The 19,684-nt window shown below is 42.4% G+C and overlaps 3 protein-coding genes across 4 annotated transcripts; all 3 read left to right on the forward strand.

Moving 5' to 3' along the window:
* The first annotated feature begins 63 nt into the window (after positions 1-63).
* On the forward strand, positions 64-5,028 carry mks1 (MKS transition zone complex subunit 1). 2 transcript variants are annotated; one of them, XM_011611165.2, is made up of 18 exons: positions 64-308; positions 405-529; positions 1,278-1,330; positions 1,497-1,664; positions 1,748-1,848; positions 1,969-2,097; positions 2,294-2,398; positions 2,518-2,623; positions 2,719-2,775; positions 3,202-3,244; positions 3,326-3,388; positions 3,483-3,553; positions 3,625-3,694; positions 3,775-3,882; positions 4,034-4,167; positions 4,307-4,389; positions 4,464-4,561; positions 4,761-5,028. In XM_011611165.2, the coding sequence occupies exons 1-18, from the start codon at positions 232-234 to the stop codon at positions 4,877-4,879; spliced, it is 1,710 nt and encodes a 569-aa protein (XP_011609467.2). In that variant the 5' UTR covers positions 64-231; the 3' UTR covers positions 4,880-5,028. The 2 variants fall into 2 exon arrangements, with proteins under 2 accessions (XP_011609467.2, XP_011609468.2); XM_011611166.2 differs by having other exon boundaries at positions 1,751-1,848.
* A 918-nt stretch (positions 5,029-5,946) lies between these two features.
* ap2b1 (adaptor related protein complex 2 subunit beta 1) lies at positions 5,947-15,050 on the forward strand. Its single transcript, XM_003970815.3, has 22 exons — positions 5,947-6,049; positions 6,936-6,993; positions 7,104-7,209; positions 7,464-7,599; positions 7,733-7,978; positions 8,094-8,284; positions 8,394-8,615; positions 8,729-8,849; positions 8,973-9,068; positions 9,163-9,278; positions 9,408-9,573; positions 9,649-9,747; positions 9,823-10,082; positions 10,225-10,417; positions 10,741-10,782; positions 11,320-11,472; positions 11,704-11,849; positions 11,948-12,077; positions 12,354-12,438; positions 12,680-12,766; positions 13,324-13,478; positions 13,602-15,050. Exons 2-22 carry the CDS (start codon positions 6,957-6,959, stop codon positions 13,674-13,676), a joined length of 2,862 nt encoding a protein of 953 aa, XP_003970864.1. The 5' UTR covers positions 5,947-6,049; positions 6,936-6,956; the 3' UTR covers positions 13,677-15,050.
* A 1,642-nt stretch (positions 15,051-16,692) lies between these two features.
* Positions 16,693-19,113, forward strand: vps26c (VPS26 endosomal protein sorting factor C). Its single transcript, XM_003970814.3, has 8 exons — positions 16,693-17,107; positions 17,521-17,664; positions 17,749-17,898; positions 18,079-18,159; positions 18,248-18,322; positions 18,404-18,554; positions 18,626-18,778; positions 18,874-19,113. Exons 1-8 carry the CDS (start codon positions 17,051-17,053, stop codon positions 18,954-18,956), a joined length of 894 nt encoding a protein of 297 aa, XP_003970863.1. The 5' UTR covers positions 16,693-17,050; the 3' UTR covers positions 18,957-19,113.
* The last annotated feature ends 571 nt before the right edge of the window (positions 19,114-19,684 follow it).

The raw sequence follows: 19,684 nt of genomic DNA on the forward strand, positions 1-19,684 counted from the left end.
GGTAGCGCGTGACGACGGCTGCTTTCCAGAAGGGTCACGAAACCTAAATAGGAAGTAAAACTGAAAAATAAGCTGCTTGATTTCTATGGCAACTCACAAGATGTTTCGTTTTTGGATTTATTCGTACGCGTTTGTTTAACCTATTTCACCGACGTGTCTTCCCTTACATTGGTTCCATTTGTACTGGCTAACTAATTCGATTCGTGACTGTTTGAACATTAGACAATAATAATGACAGACTGTTGGAATACAGACAACGGGGAAGCTGTGTTTCGCACCCGGGACATGGTCAAAAACTTGAGGATAAAGTAACTATTGGCTATTATTTTAAAACCTGAAAGTGTCGGGTTTGCACATTTGAATTGTGTTTTCAGTGACAGGTCCTATTTTTGTGTCCACTTTAGGGTCCGTGTTGAGAAAGTGACCTCCACAGCTGCCCTGTCTCAGCACCTCCAGCACCAGGTCCTGTCTCAGCAGCAGGACGGAGGGGCTATTGAACTACAGACCCTGACCTCACAAGGGCATAAAGGTATTCATGCATATTAGAACCTCTAAATTTCCTCGCAATTATAAGTGATTTTAAACCCATTTTCTGGTCAGTATAGATTAGATTAGATTAGATTAGATTAGATTAGATTAGATTAGATTAGATTAGATTAGATTAGATTCAACTTTATTGTCATTACACATGTCACAAGTACAAGGCAACGAAATGCGGTTAGCATCTAACCAGAAGTGCTTAAGTAGCAAATAAAACTGTGATGGGTATATACAATATATACACAAAATGATATATGTTTATGATATCAATCTATATGTTTGTATTTACAGAGTTTACAGATATGTAAAGGGTATATAAAAGTCATTGCAACCAAGATAAATATATATACAGGCTGTAACTATGGTGCTGAATTTCCTACAGGATCAATGTTTTAACTATACAATAGTGATAAAATATGGTAAAATGTGCAAAGTATGGAAAGCAGTGCAAATAACCGGATGTAAATAGTGCAATTCTTGTAACAGATATAATCAGTGCAAATAGCGTGAATGTACAATCAGTCAGTCCAGAGGGGGTTATTGTGCCTGAAGGGAGGTAAAGTGAGAGGGGTCGGAGTTCAGCAGGGAGACAGCAGTGGGGAAGAAGCTGTTTCTGAAGCTATTAGAACAAAGTCCATTTATGTGTCATTTCATCCAACTGAAAGTACTATTACTATTACACAGCAGGACTGAAAGGAGTAAGTATATAACGCATATTTTATCTATATTCTCACCAGGTGATAATGAGGAGGAGCTGGTGGTTGGATGGCAGGAGAAGCTCTTCAGTCAGGTACAAACTTCATTCTTTAATCTAAATCCATGTGATCATTGCAAATACCTTATCCTTGTGTGGTTCATATTTAACAAAATATAAAAGTATTTTTTTTAAAAACCAACCACTTTGTTTTGTATTAATCGCACTTGTTCAGCATGTCCCTGTGTGTGTGTCCTCCCAGTATGAGATGGAATTATTTGAGAACGAGGCATCATGTCAGACCCCTCTTGAACGTCAGTACCATCTTGAAGTCAAGGCCTTGAAGAAGGCAAGGGGCCGGCGTAATCGCAGGATTTTCACCTACACTGACCACGATCGTTATACCAACTCTCTTCCATTTAACCAACTGGTAAGTTCACCCATTCATTTATCTGCCAGTGTTTCACATGTGGAAAGTGATTTACAATTCATATCTTCATCCCCCCATTAAAGCAGTACTCATCTATATTACTGAACACAAGCAAATCATGGCCCACATTCCTGGCTGAGAGGATGACCAGCCTAAGACAGAGAGGACAAGACCAACAAAAGATGTAGGTGATATAAAGTCAGTTTAATCTTACAGAGTTCTTCAGATTGCAATTTAAGCATTTACTGGTGTCACCTGTAATTTCTGTATGTTTTTATCACGAACCGTCTGGTATTTGTTGCAGAGATTGTGGTGTCCCGAAGGCAAAGATCATCAACTGGGAGCCCACAGAAGAGTTTGTGAGGAACACTCATGTGGTGAATAACGTCATGCAGACAATGCACATCATGGCAGATCTGGGTCCCCCTGAAAAGTATGAGCATTCCCACAGAATCTATTTTAGATCTGCATATGTGTCTGCTGGGTGAATGTGGCAATTTCTTAAGTGAATAAATGTGGTATATAGTATCGCACATCTCATTAATGAATTTCAACAGTGTTAATAGTATGTTTCACTTTAGGGCCAAACTATGGCTCATTTGCCTTTTTTTGTGCTTTTGCTTTTTCAGACTTGGCCAGAAAGAGAACGAATGTTTGCTGGTCACCATAAAGACAGACGGCAGCGGAACAGTCATCGTAAAACCTGACTTCAACAAAGGCAGAGAGCCCTACAGGTGGGTTCACTACTCTGACTTCAGCTCTGCATTTAATTAGTGTTTCATCATGTCAGATTGATTTTCTTGTTTCAAATCTGCAAAAATGAAGCTAGTTATTGGGTGGGGTGGTTCCGCAGGATTGTGACAGGAGAAAAGAAAGAGGTTTGGCGCCTCACTGTGGAGAATGCGTCCACAGTGATGAAACCAGAGCAGAAAGACAGGGAGCAAAACATTTACAGAGATGTGAGTTCGCCTGTGACATTTTCTCTCTGTGCTCATAGTCTATATGAAGTATTTAACATTCACTATCATAATGGATGTTTCCTTTCTGTTTGTAGCTATACACTCAACACATGGACTACTTGAATAGCCTTGTGGGGCAGGATTTTGAAATGGTGAGTCATTTTGCACAAAATACTCTATCTTTGGAGACTTGAGGTGGACGTGGAACCTGCACATGTCATTTTTATATGTGGGAGACAAGGAGTTAATCTTTGAGATCGAACAGTCTAAGGATCAAAGAAGCTTTTACATTTGATGTTTAATGATCAAAGGTCAACGACCCTCTGATTCAAAGCAATATATTTTTTAGAGCTATGAACATGGCATCACAACTGCCCTCTATATTGCTGGCTTTGATTAACTTCAACCAGTCAGCGCCTATGGAAAGAAATCCAAAATTCAACAAGGTCAGATATTCAAAACTAAAGATGCGCATGTAAACAACATGTGCCTTAATCAGCCAGTGGCAGTGGCACAGTCACACCTGTGGAATTGCTCAGTTTTTATCAGTGTTTTAATCTGATACATGTCTCATTCAGCCTCCTGTCGGGGTTCTGCGTTACTTGTTGAACGGTGAAATAGGTGAGCAGGACACCTGTTATCATCACTGTAAAATGATCATTGGTATCTTAAATCTCCCTCTTAATGCTTCTGCTCCTCCAGTCTCTGCCAAAGGCTTTGAATACGATAACTTATACATCCACTTCACAATCGAACTGCCCACCAGTGAGTCACATAAGATATTTTAATGATGTTGTACCCACCAGCCTACATAAATTAATACAAAACTTGTTTTGTTTTGTCTGTTTTGTTTTTTCAGATTGGTCAGGCTCCCCTAATCAGAGTCTCTCAGGTGTTACTCACACCTGCCGGACCAAACCAATGGGAAAGGTGAGTAAAAGTAGTGAACAACTTTAGAGCTTAGTTCTCTTGTAAACTTTCCACTGATTGGCTGCCAACAGGAGGACGTTGCTTTCTTCAGTCACCTTTTCAGCTGTGAGGCCTCCTACACATGTGACAAAGAGAGCGAAGGTAAGTTTCAGCACGGAGCTGTGGTTCACGCATACGCTGCAGGTTCATGGATAAACCTTTTTTTTTTTTCTGTGTTGCAGGAACACTTTTACAGTGGCCGGTGCTGTACTTCAAGGTTCTGTCTTTGGACTCATGGCAGCGCTGTCGAACAGAAGGCTACGGATATCTGCTTTTTCCTGCCATACCTGGTAAACTATGTGTGCCTCAATATACCATAAAAGAATTATGGCAATCCCAAAAACTCAATAATAGTTCATCCAGATTTTAAAAAATACCTTGTGATAAGCATAGGTGTTCAGTGGCCTAATTTGCCATAATTATGTTATAATATGTATCAAGGTAAACATACCATAACGTGCCATACATGGAGGCCTCTTCAGACAGGGACAGTTTCTGCACTGAGGCGCTTCTTTATTGGAGGTTCCCCTGAGCTCGAAGACATCAGCTATGTCAGAATACCTGGAACATTCAAGGTAATCCTCAACATTTTGGGCCTGTCATCTGTTTCAGAAAAAGATGCAAAGAAGCACCTGTTTGAACTCCCACGTGGTAGCTTCTGAGTTTAGGTAAACTTCAATAATGACAATAAAGGTTTTTTTTCTATTTCTGCAGGGGGAAAGGTTGAGTCGATTTGGTTTTTGCAGTGAGACCACAGGAAATGTCACCTTTAACCTGCACTGCATGCAACAAGCCAGGTAGGAGACTGTTGACCCCCTGACTGATTTACTATGGTGTGAGTAATGGTCCATCCTTGTTCTGTTTGTTTTAGATCCTTTGTGGATGCCAACATGCTGAGGAAAAAGAGGCAGAGAGTATTAAATCAGCTGGGGGGATTCAGTCAGCAGGGAGCAGTTTCCTCCGTCCAGGGTAAAGACCTGAGACCAAAGAGACTTTGTTAATGATCAAATAATCAAACTCCTGTTGTAGCAAGTAAAGCCATCACATCCAAACACCACTATACTGAAGTCTGATCATTACTCAGAAGCAGATGTAGTTTACCATCTTCTAAGGTGTACATATCATTGTAGTTTTAAAACAAAATGCTAATATGTGTTTTATCTCTCAGAGGCCTTCCAGAAGGCCAGAAAAAAGATGCAAGAAGCCCAGGAAAATCTTCCCAAAGATCTCATTAGCAGCACCTCTCAACTCCAGATCGAGCTCTCCTCACAGTTGAAGACAATATGACCACCTGTGGTCATAATGTGGGAATAAAATGTAAACAAAAAAAGCTTTTTGTTATTTATGCTTTCCAATTTAGGATTATATCTATATATTGTATTTTGGTAAAAAAGTATTTTTGGACATTGACATTAAATACATGTTTTAACCATGAATGTATCATTTCTTTTTGTGAAACAATGTGAAATAAAATGCCTAAAATGTTCATATTTAAAGCTGTTGAGGACTGGAAAGGGCATGCAAAAAGGGAAGTCGAACTGATTTAGTCATTTAGCCTCAAATCATTTCTTGCTGAAAAATATCAGGAGGGATGGGGCCATTATTACTCTGTATCTGACCAATTATTATGTAGGAAAAGAGATTGTTCCCAGTACAGTCCAGAAATTTTCACACAAAATAAATGAAAGCAAATGTAAACTTTATTCTGTTGAGGCGGTCTCAGGATGGAAAGTTATGTGTTCACTGTCTTTTGTGCCTTAAACTTAATTCCTCGGTGGCTGATCAAATCCAGCTCATTGTTCTCAAACCTACATTTGCACATTGACTTTTGTTAGTAACATCAGTTTAGTGTTGGCATTGATGGCAGCAGAATAGAAACGTTGAAGATTGTGTCCAGTGGGGACCTTCACTTCACACCTTTCAAGCGTTTTCAGTTCTGGGAATGACCAACCAATGGTTATTTTATCCACAATACAACCAGGAATAAGCCGTCTGCTGCAAACCTAAATGTAGAAGACTATGCTGGAAGTTGTGTAGTGGCAGTTGCGTCAGTGGGCAACAGAAGTTGGCCAAGACTCGTGTTGATGTTCGTGATTCTTATCTCTTCCTCGACTCACCTCGCTTTCCTATTCTGTGGCATTCAAGTACTCCAAAAGTGTAGGACACCTTTCAGTCACGCCAAAAATCGTATGACCAGTAAAACCCAAATCGTGAAAATTAAAAGCATTCTCGCATATTGAAAAAAAAATCGACTTGTCATAAATCTGAATTCACTATCATACTGACATTTATGGTTTTAATTGGTTGGAATTTCTTGTACCTAAGAAGTATTTCAGATTCCGCTGACCATGAACGTACCATTATGATCCATTTTCATCCATCTTCCTCAAACTAGGCAAGGCTCCATCCTGCATCGGGAAGCCGCTGTTATTTTCCCGCTAACATACACTCACCCAGGTATCTGAGATATTTTACAGTTTAAACTCTTATAATGTCACGGGTCTACTGGGTTCAGTGAGCTCGATAATTCATCAGCTGTGCTGTGCAGCTAGTAACCAGCAAAGGCAACTCCTGTCCTCAGCAGCAAAAACTGGGCCCCTGATCGCTCTTCTGTTTTGATGTTAGGATCGAAATAATACCTGTACATTGACACTAGACATGGAAATCTTGCTAATGTTGAACAGCAACGTAGCTTTTCGGGGCGCAGGCGTTTGTTAGCCAGCTCGATGTAGCGTTAGCGGGATTTATTTGGCCGATTAGCATGTAGTTAGCCAACGTTAGCCAACTGACATTGCTGTGATTCCAGTTCATTTTACCGTAGCCAATTTGAAATTAGCTGTTATCTCCCCACTGTTAATCTCTGTGTTCCGTAATCATATGAACACCCGTGAAAGCAATACATTTTATTAGGTTGACCTTTAAGGCTCGAAATTGCTTCAATGATTGAGCCCGTTCTGCAGATGTTTGCTGGTGCGTTTGCGCTAAAGTGAGATCGCCAGGAATCGCGTTAGATCAGCTGTTACAGCGCATCACAAACCGAATAGGTGACACAAACTAGCAACATGAAAAGGTGTTGGATTATTTCAAATTGAGTAGGTCAGGTTTGTCCCCAGTCTATGTCTTGTAACATTCCTGTTGCTGTCACTTTTGATGGGTTTATTTTATGTGGTGCAAAAATGGGCAAGCGTGAACAGCTTTATATAAAATACAAGACAATAAAGTACGAGCACAAAAGTATGATCGAGAAGCGCTTAATATGTCATTGTTTGTGCTATATATTTGCCCTAACCAGCATTGTGTTATTCACCAATCATGAAAGAATTTTTTTTCCCCCACTGTGCAGATTTAAGGTACCTGCGTCATCATGACGGACTCCAAGTACTTCACAACTAACAAAAAAGGTGAATAAGGCTGTAGTTGTAGTGCAGCAAAGCTTTAAACTTTGCATCTCTTTTAACATTAATGACACTGATGGTGTGATCATACTTTACACCTATCAATCATGTTTTAGGGGAGATCTTTGAGCTGAAGGCAGAGCTGAACAATGAGAAGAAGGAGAAGAGGAAAGAGGCAGTGAAAAAAGTCATCGCTGCCATGACTGTAGGCAAAGATGTCAGGTAAGCTTTAAAATATGGGAACTTTTGCACGGAAAATATGATGCCCTTCTAAACAGGGTGTGCAATTTTGAGGAGACATTGCAAATCACATCAGGAAACTGTCCTTAAGCTTCAAAAATAGGATTTTTGTAACTGCTTGTTTTGATGGCTGGTAACCAACAGTTCTAACTAGATTTGTACATCAAATCATGTAAATGCTTATAAAAAATGATGTGAGGCCTGATTACAAAATGTCTGCCTGTGTCTTCTCTCAGCTCCCTTTTTCCAGATGTGGTTAATTGTATGCAGACTGATAACCTGGAGCTGAAGAAGTTGGTCTATCTCTACTTGATGAACTATGCCAAGAGCCAGCCTGACATGGCAATCATGGCTGTCAACAGCTTCGTCAAGGCAAGTCCAAGTTCCTTTAGGGCACCTGAACTAATGCTAAAGAACTGCTGTAAGGGCAGAGCAATGAACAAGAATCCATAGTTTTTGGAAACAAAAGCTTTTTAGATCATTTAGGAATCATTTTTCCCTCCAGGACTGCGAGGACCCCAACCCTCTGATCCGAGCTCTGGCAGTCCGCACAATGGGCTGCATCCGGGTGGACAAGATCACAGAGTATTTATGTGAGCCACTGAGGAAATGCCTGAAAGACGAGGATCCTTACGTGAGGAAGACGGCAGCCGTATGTGTGGCTAAACTTCATGACATCAATGCCCAGATGGTGGAAGACCAGGGCTTCCTGGACTCTCTCAGAGATCTCATTGCTGATTCCAACCCAATGGTGGGTTTCATGTCTTTTTCACCTGATTTAGAACAAATATCCTCTGTACAAGAGTCCAGTATGTTTAACCTCTTTCAGCGGTTTATTCACATGCAACATAACGACTGTCTTACAGGTTGTGGCCAATGCAGTCGCTGCTCTGTCTGAAATCAGTGAGTCGCACCCCAACAGCAACCTCCTGGACCTGAATCCACAGAACATCAACAAGCTGCTCACGGCACTCAATGAGTGCACAGAGTGGGGGCAGATCTTCATCCTGGACTGCCTGTCCAACTACAACCCCAAGGACGACAGAGAGGCCCAAAGGTATTGATCGAGCTCCTGATTGACTCTCATAACAGCGATTGATTGTTTGGTAGGCCATCTTGGTTCTCATTGACGTTTTCTTTCTCTGTTACTCATTTTCCTCTTGCAGCATCTGTGAGCGCGTCACCCCCCGGCTGTCCCACGCCAACTCAGCCGTGGTGCTGTCTGCTGTTAAAGTGCTGATGAAGTTTCTGGAACTGCTGCCCAAAGATTCAGACTACTACAACACCCTGCTGAAAAAGCTGTCCCCACCGCTGGTCACCTTACTGTCAGGAGAGCCTGAGGTCCAGTATGTGGCTCTGAGGAACATCAACCTCATCGTCCAGAAAAGGTGTATATTTGTTTGTTTTATATAGTGATCTCACTACCTTCCAATATGATTTTATTCATATGTAATGGACCTTCTGAGTCTCTTGGTAAACACATGGAACTGTTTTTGTTCAGGCCTGAGATCCTCAAGCAGGAGATCAAAGTGTTTTTTGTCAAGTACAATGACCCAATTTATGTGAAACTGGAGAAACTGGACATCATGATCCGCCTGGCCTCTCAGGCCAACATCGCCCAGGTACTGACTAGTAGATCCTGGGGGGCTCATGCTCTTGTGCTGCTGTATTAGATTGGTCCTCAACATTGAGGACTCGATCCAGACATGTATGCTGGGTGTGATGAACTGATGTGTGTCACTCAGGTGTTGGCAGAGCTGAAAGAATATGCCACAGAGGTGGATGTTGACTTTGTGCGGAAGGCTGTGAGAGCCATAGGACGCTGTGCCATCAAAGTGGAGGTAAACAAAAAAACAACATAAATTAAGTATAATCCTACTTTAGTAAATGTGTTTTTTTTTCTTTGCTTTGGTTGACGCTGTCCACCTTCTTTAGCAATCGGCTGAGCGCTGTGTCAGCACCCTGCTGGATCTGATCCAGACCAAGGTCAACTATGTGGTCCAGGAGGCTATTGTGGTCATCAGGGACATCTTCCGCAAGTACCCCAACAAGTAGGTTTCCTCCCGAACGTGTGAGAGCTGCTCAGCAGGTGTTTTGCTTCATGTACCAACAGACGGCTGTGATACATTATACTGGGTTTGTGTGTAAAGTGTGATTTTGATGATCTGGGTGTACTTCAGGTATGAAAGCATCATTGCTACACTGTGTGAGAATCTCGACTCTCTGGATGAACCTGACGCGCGTGCCGCCATGATCTGGATTGTCGGGGAATACGCCGAGAGGATTGACAACGCTGATGAGCTGCTGGAGAGTTTTCTTGAGGGCTTCCATGATGAGAGCACACAGGTGGGGGCGGCATGCCGGCAGGAATACTGCGCAGGGACAACATGGTCATATAGAAAGTTCCGCTTTGTTTTTCAGGTTCAGCTCACTCTGCTGACTGCCATCGTCAAGCTTTTCCTCAAGAAACCGTCAGAGACGCAGGAGTTGGTGCAGCAGGTCCTCAGTCTGGCCACTCAGGTGAATGTTATTTTTGGGATTCTGAAGCTGTTAAAATTCAATCACCAGCTAATTCTCACTCTTGCTCCTCTGCAGGACTCTGATAACCCAGACCTGCGTGACAGGGGATACATTTACTGGCGCTTGTTGTCCACTGACCCTGTGACCGCCAAGGAGGTGGTGTTGTCAGAAAAGCCGCTGATCTCAGAGGAGACGGACCTGATTGAGCCCACCCTGCTGGATGAGCTCATCTGCCACATCGGCTCGCTGGCGTCCGTCTATCACAAACCCCCCAGTGCCTTTGTGGAAGGCAGCCATGGAATACATCGGAAACACCTTCCGGTGCAGCACAGCAGGTCTGTTTTCTGAGCATCCCCCCCTAAATTTATCAAGTCGTGTTTAATAATTACAAACTTCCAAGTTTTGCAATCTTAAATTGAAGTAATCAAGAGAGAAGGTGGCGTCAAAGTGATGCAGCAACGTTTCCTTCCATAACAGTATCGATACCGGAGAGAGTCCAGTGAGCAGTGCCCCGGCAGCTGCCACTGACCAACATCACGTGATCCCCAGCCAGGGTGACCTGCTCGGTGACCTGCTCAACCTGGATTTGGGTCCTCCGGTCAATGTGCCCCAGGTCTCCTCCATGCAGATGGGTGCCGTGGATCTTCTGGGTGGCGGCCTGGACAGTCTGGTGAGCTTGAAAGCACACACAGACACACACGCACTCACTGTCACATTGTTGGCTTCATATGAAATATATGTCTGAATATGTTTGCAGGATTATAGATTACACGTGTGGTAAATGTGGTATCTATGGTCATTTTTATGCTGCTGCTGAGATTTCTATCCTTTAAATGTGTCATGTACCGCAGGATGTTGCGATTTTCTGAGAAAATGTGGGGTCGTCGGGATGGGATGCGGTCTCTAAGAACGTGTCTGTTCTCTGTGTTTGTGTGTTTAATCTGTCTGCGATGTTTGGATGGTGTCTGTGGGGGCATCTCCTCTCTCCTGTAGTTGGGGGGAGACCTGGGCGGAGGTGTTGGGGGAAGTCCAGCAGTAAGTCAAGTCCTTCTCTTTGGCAGTGTCTCTGTCTGCATGCTTCATGAATTTAACTTTGCACGCCTCAAATTCTACGTTTTTCACGCCGTTTTTACATCCGCTTTCTCTGTGTTGAGCTCATTGTTTTTTTCAGTTAGAACATGCATGTTTTAGCCCATTTCCTGGTCTGGAAAAGGCCATTCCAGACAGTCTCGATAGTACACAATTTGGAGCAAAATTGAAACCTGAAGGACTTTGATTGTCTTGCAGTTAATGGGCTAAAACTCACAAAACTCCAGGCTTGGGTTGATTTTTAAATTCATGTCACTTCCGAGCATGTCCACACACTCTCTGCTGAGGGCTTGGCTGTCTTATAGCTTGCTATGCTAAGTGTATTTGTTGTATTTTAAAGTTGTGTGTCCTCATAATCATTCTTTTCTTTCTTTGGCATGACTTCAGATTTCCTGTGTGGTTCTCTGTAGGTTCATACAGTTTACCAGCTGGTCAAAGCTACTTCCTAACATTGACCGGGTGGTTTGACTGTGATTGTTTTAGGTGGGTCAGAATTTCATCCCGTCATCTGTTCCAAGCACTTTTGCTCCGTCACCGACACCAGCACCCCCGGCTGCCAGCAGCGGCCTGAACGACTTGTTTGAGCTCTCCACAGGCATGGCCATCACCACCGGGGGATACGTGCCCCCAAAAGCAGTGAGCCCACGCAGAATTTTCTCTGAGCACATTACCCAGATGAATTGAGCAGAGGCAGAAAATATGAATGTGGTGTTCATTTGCAGATTAGAAATTATTAGAGTGATTCTGGAATATGTGAATATTGTTTATGCTGGTTTGAAGACTCTTAATTATCCATTATTGTCTCAACAGAGATTAGAGATGGATTGAAATGTGTGCAGTTCTGATTACACATCGTGTTCTTATCAGGTGTGGCTTCCGGCAGTGAAAGCAAAGGGCCTGGAAATCTCTGGCACCTTCTCTCGCCGCCAAGGTCACATGTACATGGACATGACCTTCACCAACAAGGCTCTGCAGCACATGACTGACTTTGCTGTCCAGTTCAACAAGAACAGGTTAGTAATTAAAGAGTTTTTAAAAGAGTAAATTAAAAAGTTAAAAAGTTTTAGATATTGGCTGTGCAATCTGACCAGCTGTATCTTGTATTCATCAGTTTTGGGATGATTCCAACCAGCCCTCTGCCCGTTCACACCCCACTAATGCCCAACCAGAGTATTGAGGTCTCTCTGCCTCTCAACACGATTGGTCCTGTCATGAAGATGGACCCACTGAACAACCTGCAGGTGCTGAAACACTCACCAGACCATCCAAGACCAGCATTTATCATTTAAACTTTACTCTGGCTGGTGCTGTCTTGTTGTTTTTCTCTTTCATTAAGAAAATTTTCTTATGCAGCGAACTTATTCTTTGACAACCAAGAGCAGTTTAGTCTTTTGTGTAATTAAATAAGGTTTTTAACAGTATTTAAAGATGCTTCATGTTTTGCAAAATGATTTTTTAGTTTAAAAAAGACTTGAACTTTATTCAGTTTTCCGTCCCCTCTGTTGACTTGTACACAGGTGGCTGTCAAGAACAGCATTGACGTCTTCTACTTCAGCGTTCTCATTCCGCTCAATATTTTCTTTGTTGAAGATGGAAAAATGGGTAAGATGATTGTTGATTACTAAAGAATAATAACTAACAGCACCATTCAATGAAAGTAAAGCTGTTTCTGTAAAGTGTCTAAACAGGTTTCTTTATCAGCCCCAATTATTAGGACTGAGCACAAATGTTTGAGAAATGATTTTAATGGATTATAGAGAAGAACAGTGACTCTTTCAAAGGGCCAGACTGGTCTCTATTTGCTTCCTCTTGTGTGACCGTCTGTGTTTTTGGCGTGTTTCAGAGCGTCAGGTGTTTCTGGCTACCTGGAAAGACATTCCCAATGAGAATGAGCTGCAGTACCAGATCAAAGATTGCCACTTAAACGCAGGTCAGTATCAGTTTTAAAATCTTACTGGTTGATTGTTAAATATCAACTGAATTTGTTTATCATTGTCATGTCTTTGTGATTGGAGTCATTCTTTTTTTATTTTGGAAAGTTTCCATACCTTCACATATCTGTGTAGAACTGGCTCACCCTTCTCTCAGCTCTCCTCTTACAGTACTTCTCTGATACCTGAATGAATTTTTGTGTTCCTCTGACACAAGCATCACTCCAGAATGATGAAATCAAAGCTCTTACACTTGTCTGTTCTCTCCCTCTGCCTGCATGCTCGTCTCTGGACACCTCATCATTACTCCTCCATCTCTATCTGTTGGACACCTGCTGCACCTTTGCTTGTAGAAGCAGCAAATGTTTGCGCTGTTGTTGGTTGTTATTAGTTGGTTCCAGTGTTTCAGATTACCCACTTGAGCTTGTCTCTCTGAGTTGGCTTTGGCTGTTGACTAGAACGTGATTTTAGGTTACAAACCTGTTTTTGTGCGTATGTGTGTGTTTTCAGTATGAAAAAATCAGTTCTTTAATTAATTTAGATTCTGTACTTACAGACACAGTGTCAGGGAAGCTACAGAATAACAACATCTACACCATTGCCAAGAGGAACGTAGAAGGTCAGGATATGCTCTATCAGTCCCTCAAGTTGACCAACGGCATTTGGATCTTAGCTGAGCTCCGTATTCAGCCGGGGAATCCCAACTATACGGTATAGTCCTTTAAAAAAGGCAGACTATGACTTCATTATTCTGCAGAAACACCTTTATGGTCATTGTTAATCTATCCTGTACAGGCTAATAGGAATGTAACCTCTAACTGTCCCTCTCCTCAGCTGTCGCTCAAATGTCGGGCCCCTGAGGTTTCCCAGTACATCTATCAGATGTACGACTCTGTGCTGAAGAACTGAACCTGCTCACACGCTGAACATCTCTGCTTCAACCTGACAGCAGCGTTTTATCATCTACTACCTGCAGCCAACTGCCAAAACCAGAGAATCCAAACAGGAATGAGATGCTTTCGACTACTTGGCCAGTTTTTTCTCTCATAAAGAAAAATGTCAGTTTATAAATGTGTTGAGGAGTCTGGTTTTTCTCCATTTTGGCAGATAAAGACATTTATCAGTCCTCTAATTCCCCCTCAGATCTGGATTTTGGCTTAAGTTTTGCTTTTTGCTTCCATTCCATCCCCATCATAGTCTCTCAATGTTGTAAATCTGTGTCCACTCCCAGCTCTGACTTTAAAAGGCAGTAATTTTTTACAGCAGATGGTTAAAACCTGTTGTTTTGATTGACTTTCGCTGTAGCTTAATCGAAAATGTTTTTGCACGGCTATTTTTGTGAGTTGAAGGTCATTAAACAGCTCAGTTTTGGGTGATTCTGGAGTACCATCAGCACTGACAAGAATACAGAACAATTGTTAAAAATATGAAATTTCCTTCTTCTTGGTACTGTCTTATTCAGACTTTTAAATCTTGACCCAATACTTCTCCAACCAGCACCTGCTAATTGTTAACATGCTGGTGTTCATCATTGTCCTTTAAAAAAGGTGATTGCAGATTAAAATTGTTTTTCATTGGCCTGATCACTGCAGCTTTGTTACATGCAGCTCCATTAACCTTAGAATTCATTCCTCTTTACTGTTTGTCTACCTCTGCCTGCTTCCTTGTTTGTCCACTAGGTTCAGTCAAGGTGCTTTAAATGCCATCACTGACTGATGCCATATTTGATTTTGTGTGATATTTCATGACATTGCCAACACCCAGCCAGTCTAAGTAGTAAGTGAGCAGATCTCATAGGACCAAAATTCCACAAGGTAAACACCCAGGCTGTGTTAGGTGTTGACTTTCGTTGTGCTCTGTGCATTAAGACTCAGAGGTCCAGTAGAACAGTTCAGTACCGTGATGGTTTCTGTAGCTAATCAGAATATTTTGATATTACCCCAGAATGAAGGTCTGTTTATACAACAGAAGCTCTTTGGGTTGTATTTGTCACTATGTTTTCTCTATATGCTAATGCAGGAATATGTAAATGTGCTTTGATGAACCGACTGTCCATCTTTATTTCATTGAGGCTGTGAAATTTCCCCATTTAAAAAGTGAAAAATGAATATCGTGTGTGGTATTGTCCCCAATAAACTGTTGCAAAGAATAAATAATCCATGGAAAGGGTAATAAGAGCATCTTATGAAATTAAACATTTTAAGCATCATTATTATGACCCCCATTGTAAATGATTCCGACATTGAACCACATGTCAATAAACTGTTAAAGCATTACCATGTATTCAGACTTAAGACTCTTCTTAAAAAATGTTTTCCAGTATATGCGAGTGTGCGTATGTGTATGTATATATGCATATATATATATATATATATATATATATATATATATTTATGTTGCCTTCATGCCCCACATTCTCTCCATCTCCTCCTTAAGCCCTTGGTACTTCTCCAGCTTCTCGTGTTCCTTCTTCCTGATGTTGCTATCACTCGGGATTGCTACATCTATCACCACCACTGTCTTCCGGTGTTTATCCACCACCATCTTGTCAGTCTGGATCTGGAAGTCCCACAGGCCTTCCTGCTTGATCCTGCTTGGCCTGCTCGTTCTCCACCACTTTCGGAGGTGGCTCCCACCTGGTTTCTGGGACCTCCAGCCCATACTCAGTGCAGATGTTCCTGTACACTATGCCAGCCACCTGGTTATGCCGCTCCATGAATGCCTTGCCTGCCAGCATCTTGCACCCTGCTGTGATGTGCTGGACTGTCTCAGGGGCATCTCCACACAGTCTGCACCTGGGGTCTTGTCTGGTATGGTAGACCCTGGCCTCTATTGCTCTGGTGCTCAGGGCCTGTTCTTGTGCGGCCATGACTAGTGCCTCTGTGCTGCCTTTAGGCTGTCCTTTTCCAGCCACTGGTATGTTTTATTGATATCAGCCACTTCCTCAATTTGTCAGTGGTACATACTGTGAGAAGAATTATTGTTGTTATTACTATTATCGTTTCAATGCTATAGTGAGTAGATTTAGAGTGTTTAAGGAGTGTTTAAGAAAAGGAATGTATGAGTGTTTGAATCAAGTATTGGAGCTGTTATGTACCCAGCACTTAGAGGTACCATGTTCAAGGACACGAGAAAGTCGTAAAGATAGGAAGAGAAGGAATCGTGAGGTCAGATTGACATGAATCTTGTGTGCACCAAATAAAAGAGGTGAGTGAGCAGCAGACGAGCGGAGTTGAGAGAGGAAGCTTGAACTGCTGCTCAGCTCTCCCTTGCAAGGAACTCCTGTTGTTTGCGTGGTTGATCTGAGTCTGGTGAACGAACAGCACGGGTGATCAAAACTTCACCCTCACAATACCATGCAGGGGTTTATCATTCCATGATAGCCCCCCAGGCTCCTCCTCCTTGGTGGGCTTGTGTTGCCTGAGGCATTCACTCAGCAGTTGGTCAGTGAGGGCCATCCTCCTTATGTACTCTTAACCTCTGTATGTATTTGGCTGTTGCTGACCTCCTAGCTACCTCCTCGTGGTCAGCATTTTCCTGTGGGATCTCGAGGTATTTGTAACTGTCCTGCACATCCGTAATGTTCCCTTCAGATAGTTCAACCCCATCAGTTGTGATCACCTTTCCTTTTCTAGATATCATCCGCCCATATTTATCTAGTCCCAATGCCATCCCGATATCTTTGCTGTAGATCCTGCTGAGGTGAATCAGGGAGTCAATGTCACGCTCTTTTTTTGGCATATAGGAATGTCACCATGGATGAACTGGTACCCAAAGCCACTTTTAAAAAAGTTTTAACATAAAGGTGATAAATAGACTAGTGGAACATTTTCAGCAAGATAAAATATTGTTCAACGTTCGAAACTAAAACATTAAAAAGCTTTTAAATATAATGATGACAGGCTTGGATAAATCTTCCGAAGCAAGAGGGGGCAGTGCTGCACCAACAGCTGCCCGTTGGCAGGAGGGAAGAAGACGGGCATAGCTCCTTAAAATGACTCTGATGTGTTGAATTTGAACTATTTGAGGACAATAATTGTAACTGGTGAATTAATAAGAAAGCGTTACAAACATTGAGAAGCAAAAGAGAGCAACACAAGTGAAATGCTGCCTTTAACCTCACTTTTATTCTAAGTGAACCGGAAATCAGCTCTCAGGCGTCCGAGCGAACAAAACGAAATTTCGGAGTAAATGTGGGTGTATATCGCCTTATTTCTTTGTGTCAGCTGGAAATTCTCGAAGACCGGTTTTAAATTCATTTATCCCACCTGCAACCAGCAATCATGAGCGTCAATTTGGACATAAGATTGAAAAGAGCAAACAAAGTTTACCATGAAGGCGTAAGTATGTCATCAATTAACGGTGCGTTCATTATTGTGTGGGTGCATATTTGCGGAATATTCGATCATAGCTCTCATTAAAATGTTTTTTTATGAATGCATAAGCTAAGGTAGGAGGTGCCGGCCTCTGTGCACATGACCATCAGCTGATCAGATGGCTGTTGATGTGGTTACAAGGCCAGGGTCACTGCTGCTAGGTGGCCTGTGGATCAACTATGTATTAACATCCCAAAAATGTAATATTGCCTATCTTTGCCATGCAGTAACACTCTTAGCCACTGCATTTAATGATATTATTTAGCGGTTACTGCGGTATCAGTGATTCCAGACCCAATATAGGTAGTAGATGTTGTTATATCATGTCTTGTCATGTCATATCATATCATGTCTTGTTATTTGCTGTTTATGTACAGGAGGTAGTTTCTGGTGTGATTGTAATGGTTTGTAAGGAAGCTGTGCAGCATCACGGCATTTTTCTGAGCATGGAAGGACTGGTGAACCTGCAGCTGAGCTCCAAGAGTGTTGGTGTTTTTGAGGCTTTCTACAACTCTGTCAAGGTTAAAGTCATGAGAACATCAGAACAGTCATGTCTCATTTTTAGCCTGAGAACAATGAGCCAACACTTCTGCCCCATGTTACAGCCCATCCAGCTAATCAGCAGTAATATTGAGGTGGCCAAGGCAGGAAAAGTTCCACCAGGCAAGACCGAGATCCCATTTGAATTCCCTCTGAACACCAAAAGCAACAAAGTGCTCTATGAAACCTACCATGGCGTCTTTGTTAACATTCAGGTGAGCAAGACAAATGTCCACGACTGTAAGAATTCTTACTATGCATCATAGGTGGTTTATGTCTTTTAAAACCATTTTGGTTTATCATCTAAATGTGGCACAGAAACTCCTGGGCTTCTGGTATACATACAGAAAGCTTCATTGTTAATCAGTTTTAGGTCTTTTATGTTTTCTCCTCAGTACACCCTCCGCTGTGACCTGAAACGCTCCCTGCTGACCAAAGATCTGAGTAAGAACTGCGAGTTTATTGTGCATTGTCAGGTGAGCAAATTATCATCCTGTTAGAAATGCAGACTTGTTTGTAATATAAGATATATTCTTACACTGATGTGTCCCTTTTAATATCCAGCCACAGAAAGCTAAAGTTGTCCCCATGCCAGTCAACTTCAGCATCACACCAGATACCATGCAAAATGTCCGGGAGGTGAGAAACGCAATCGGCGAGAGAGTTCTGTTTTTTGTTCAAAGCTGCTCTCACAGTGGAAACATTTCTGCATGTGTCCAGAGAAGTTCGCTGCCAAAGTTTCTTGTTAGAGGACATTTAGATGCCACAAACTGCGTGATCACCCAGCCGCTGACCGGAGAGCTACAGGTGGAAAACTCAGACGTGCCCATCAAGAGCATTGAACTGCAGCTGGTGCGAGTGGAGACTTGTGGTGAGCACCTGCTGCAAGAGGATCAGAAGAGCAGGTGCGCAGAGTTTCACAGTCCTGCTTTTCATGTTCAGGTTGTGCTGAAGGATATGCCAGAGATGCCACAGAGATCCAGAACATCCAGATAGCTGAAGGTGATGTCTGCCGCAGCCTCCCTATTCCCATCTACATGGTGTTCCCAAGGCTCTTCACCTGTCCTACGTTAGAGACAACCAACTTCAAAGTTGGTCAGTGAAGTTGTCAACAAAGTTAATAAATCTAAGAAGTAAAAGTAATTTGTTTACTCATGTTGTGATCATGTGTTGATGTTTGCCGTTTTCAGAATTTGAAGTCAACATTGTCATTGTGCTCCAGGATGATCATCTGATCACGGAGAACTTTCCTCTGAAGCTGTGCAGAATCTGAATTTGGAAGTGGGTCTCCTGCACCACCAGCTGTGCTGCATCTTTGAAAATAAAGTTTTTTGTAGGAATGATTTGATTCCCTGTATCAAGTTGAACTAGGTCAGATCACTGAAAGATGCTCTAGGGTCTGTGGCTCAAAATAAAGAGATTTTTGTGTATGTGGGGGTGCATAAATGTCCTAGTTCCAGCTCAACTGTGGTGTTCACATTACTTTTTTATTTGAACACAGAAGTTTCAGCTTGGCTGCTCTGTCCCCTTTTGGTGGGGGTGTGAACACCTGGATGAGATGCCAGGTTATTGCACACCGTTAAGTGGATTTGGGTGCCTTGCTCAAGGGTATCTTGGTAGTGCTCTATGAGGGCACCAGTGTTAACACAATCAAGTTGTTGATGGTCTTCAAGGCAGATGGTGAAACCTCCAGCAAAATGTGAAGCCTTTCTGCACCAACCAGAACACCTTCCATGATGTTTTGATGCTGGGGCCTTGAACAAGTGACCCTCTGCTTCTCAGCACAGTCCCCAACAGGCTGAGCTACTGCTGCCCCAGGTAGTTAAATTGTATTTATAAAGAAGAAACACCAAAAATGTCATGGTGTGTGTGTGTTGGGGATGATCTTACACTTCAAATAAAAGCTGAGGTGGCTGAGAGGTTAAGGTAGTGAACTGCTAATCTGCTGTGCTTCTACAATTGTGAGCTCAAATCCTAGCCTCATTAGGGTTTTGTCTTTAG

This window comes from Takifugu rubripes, chromosome 15, assembly GCF_901000725.2.
Source record: "Takifugu rubripes chromosome 15, fTakRub1.2, whole genome shotgun sequence".
NCBI lineage: Eukaryota > Metazoa > Chordata > Actinopteri > Tetraodontiformes > Tetraodontidae > Takifugu > Takifugu rubripes.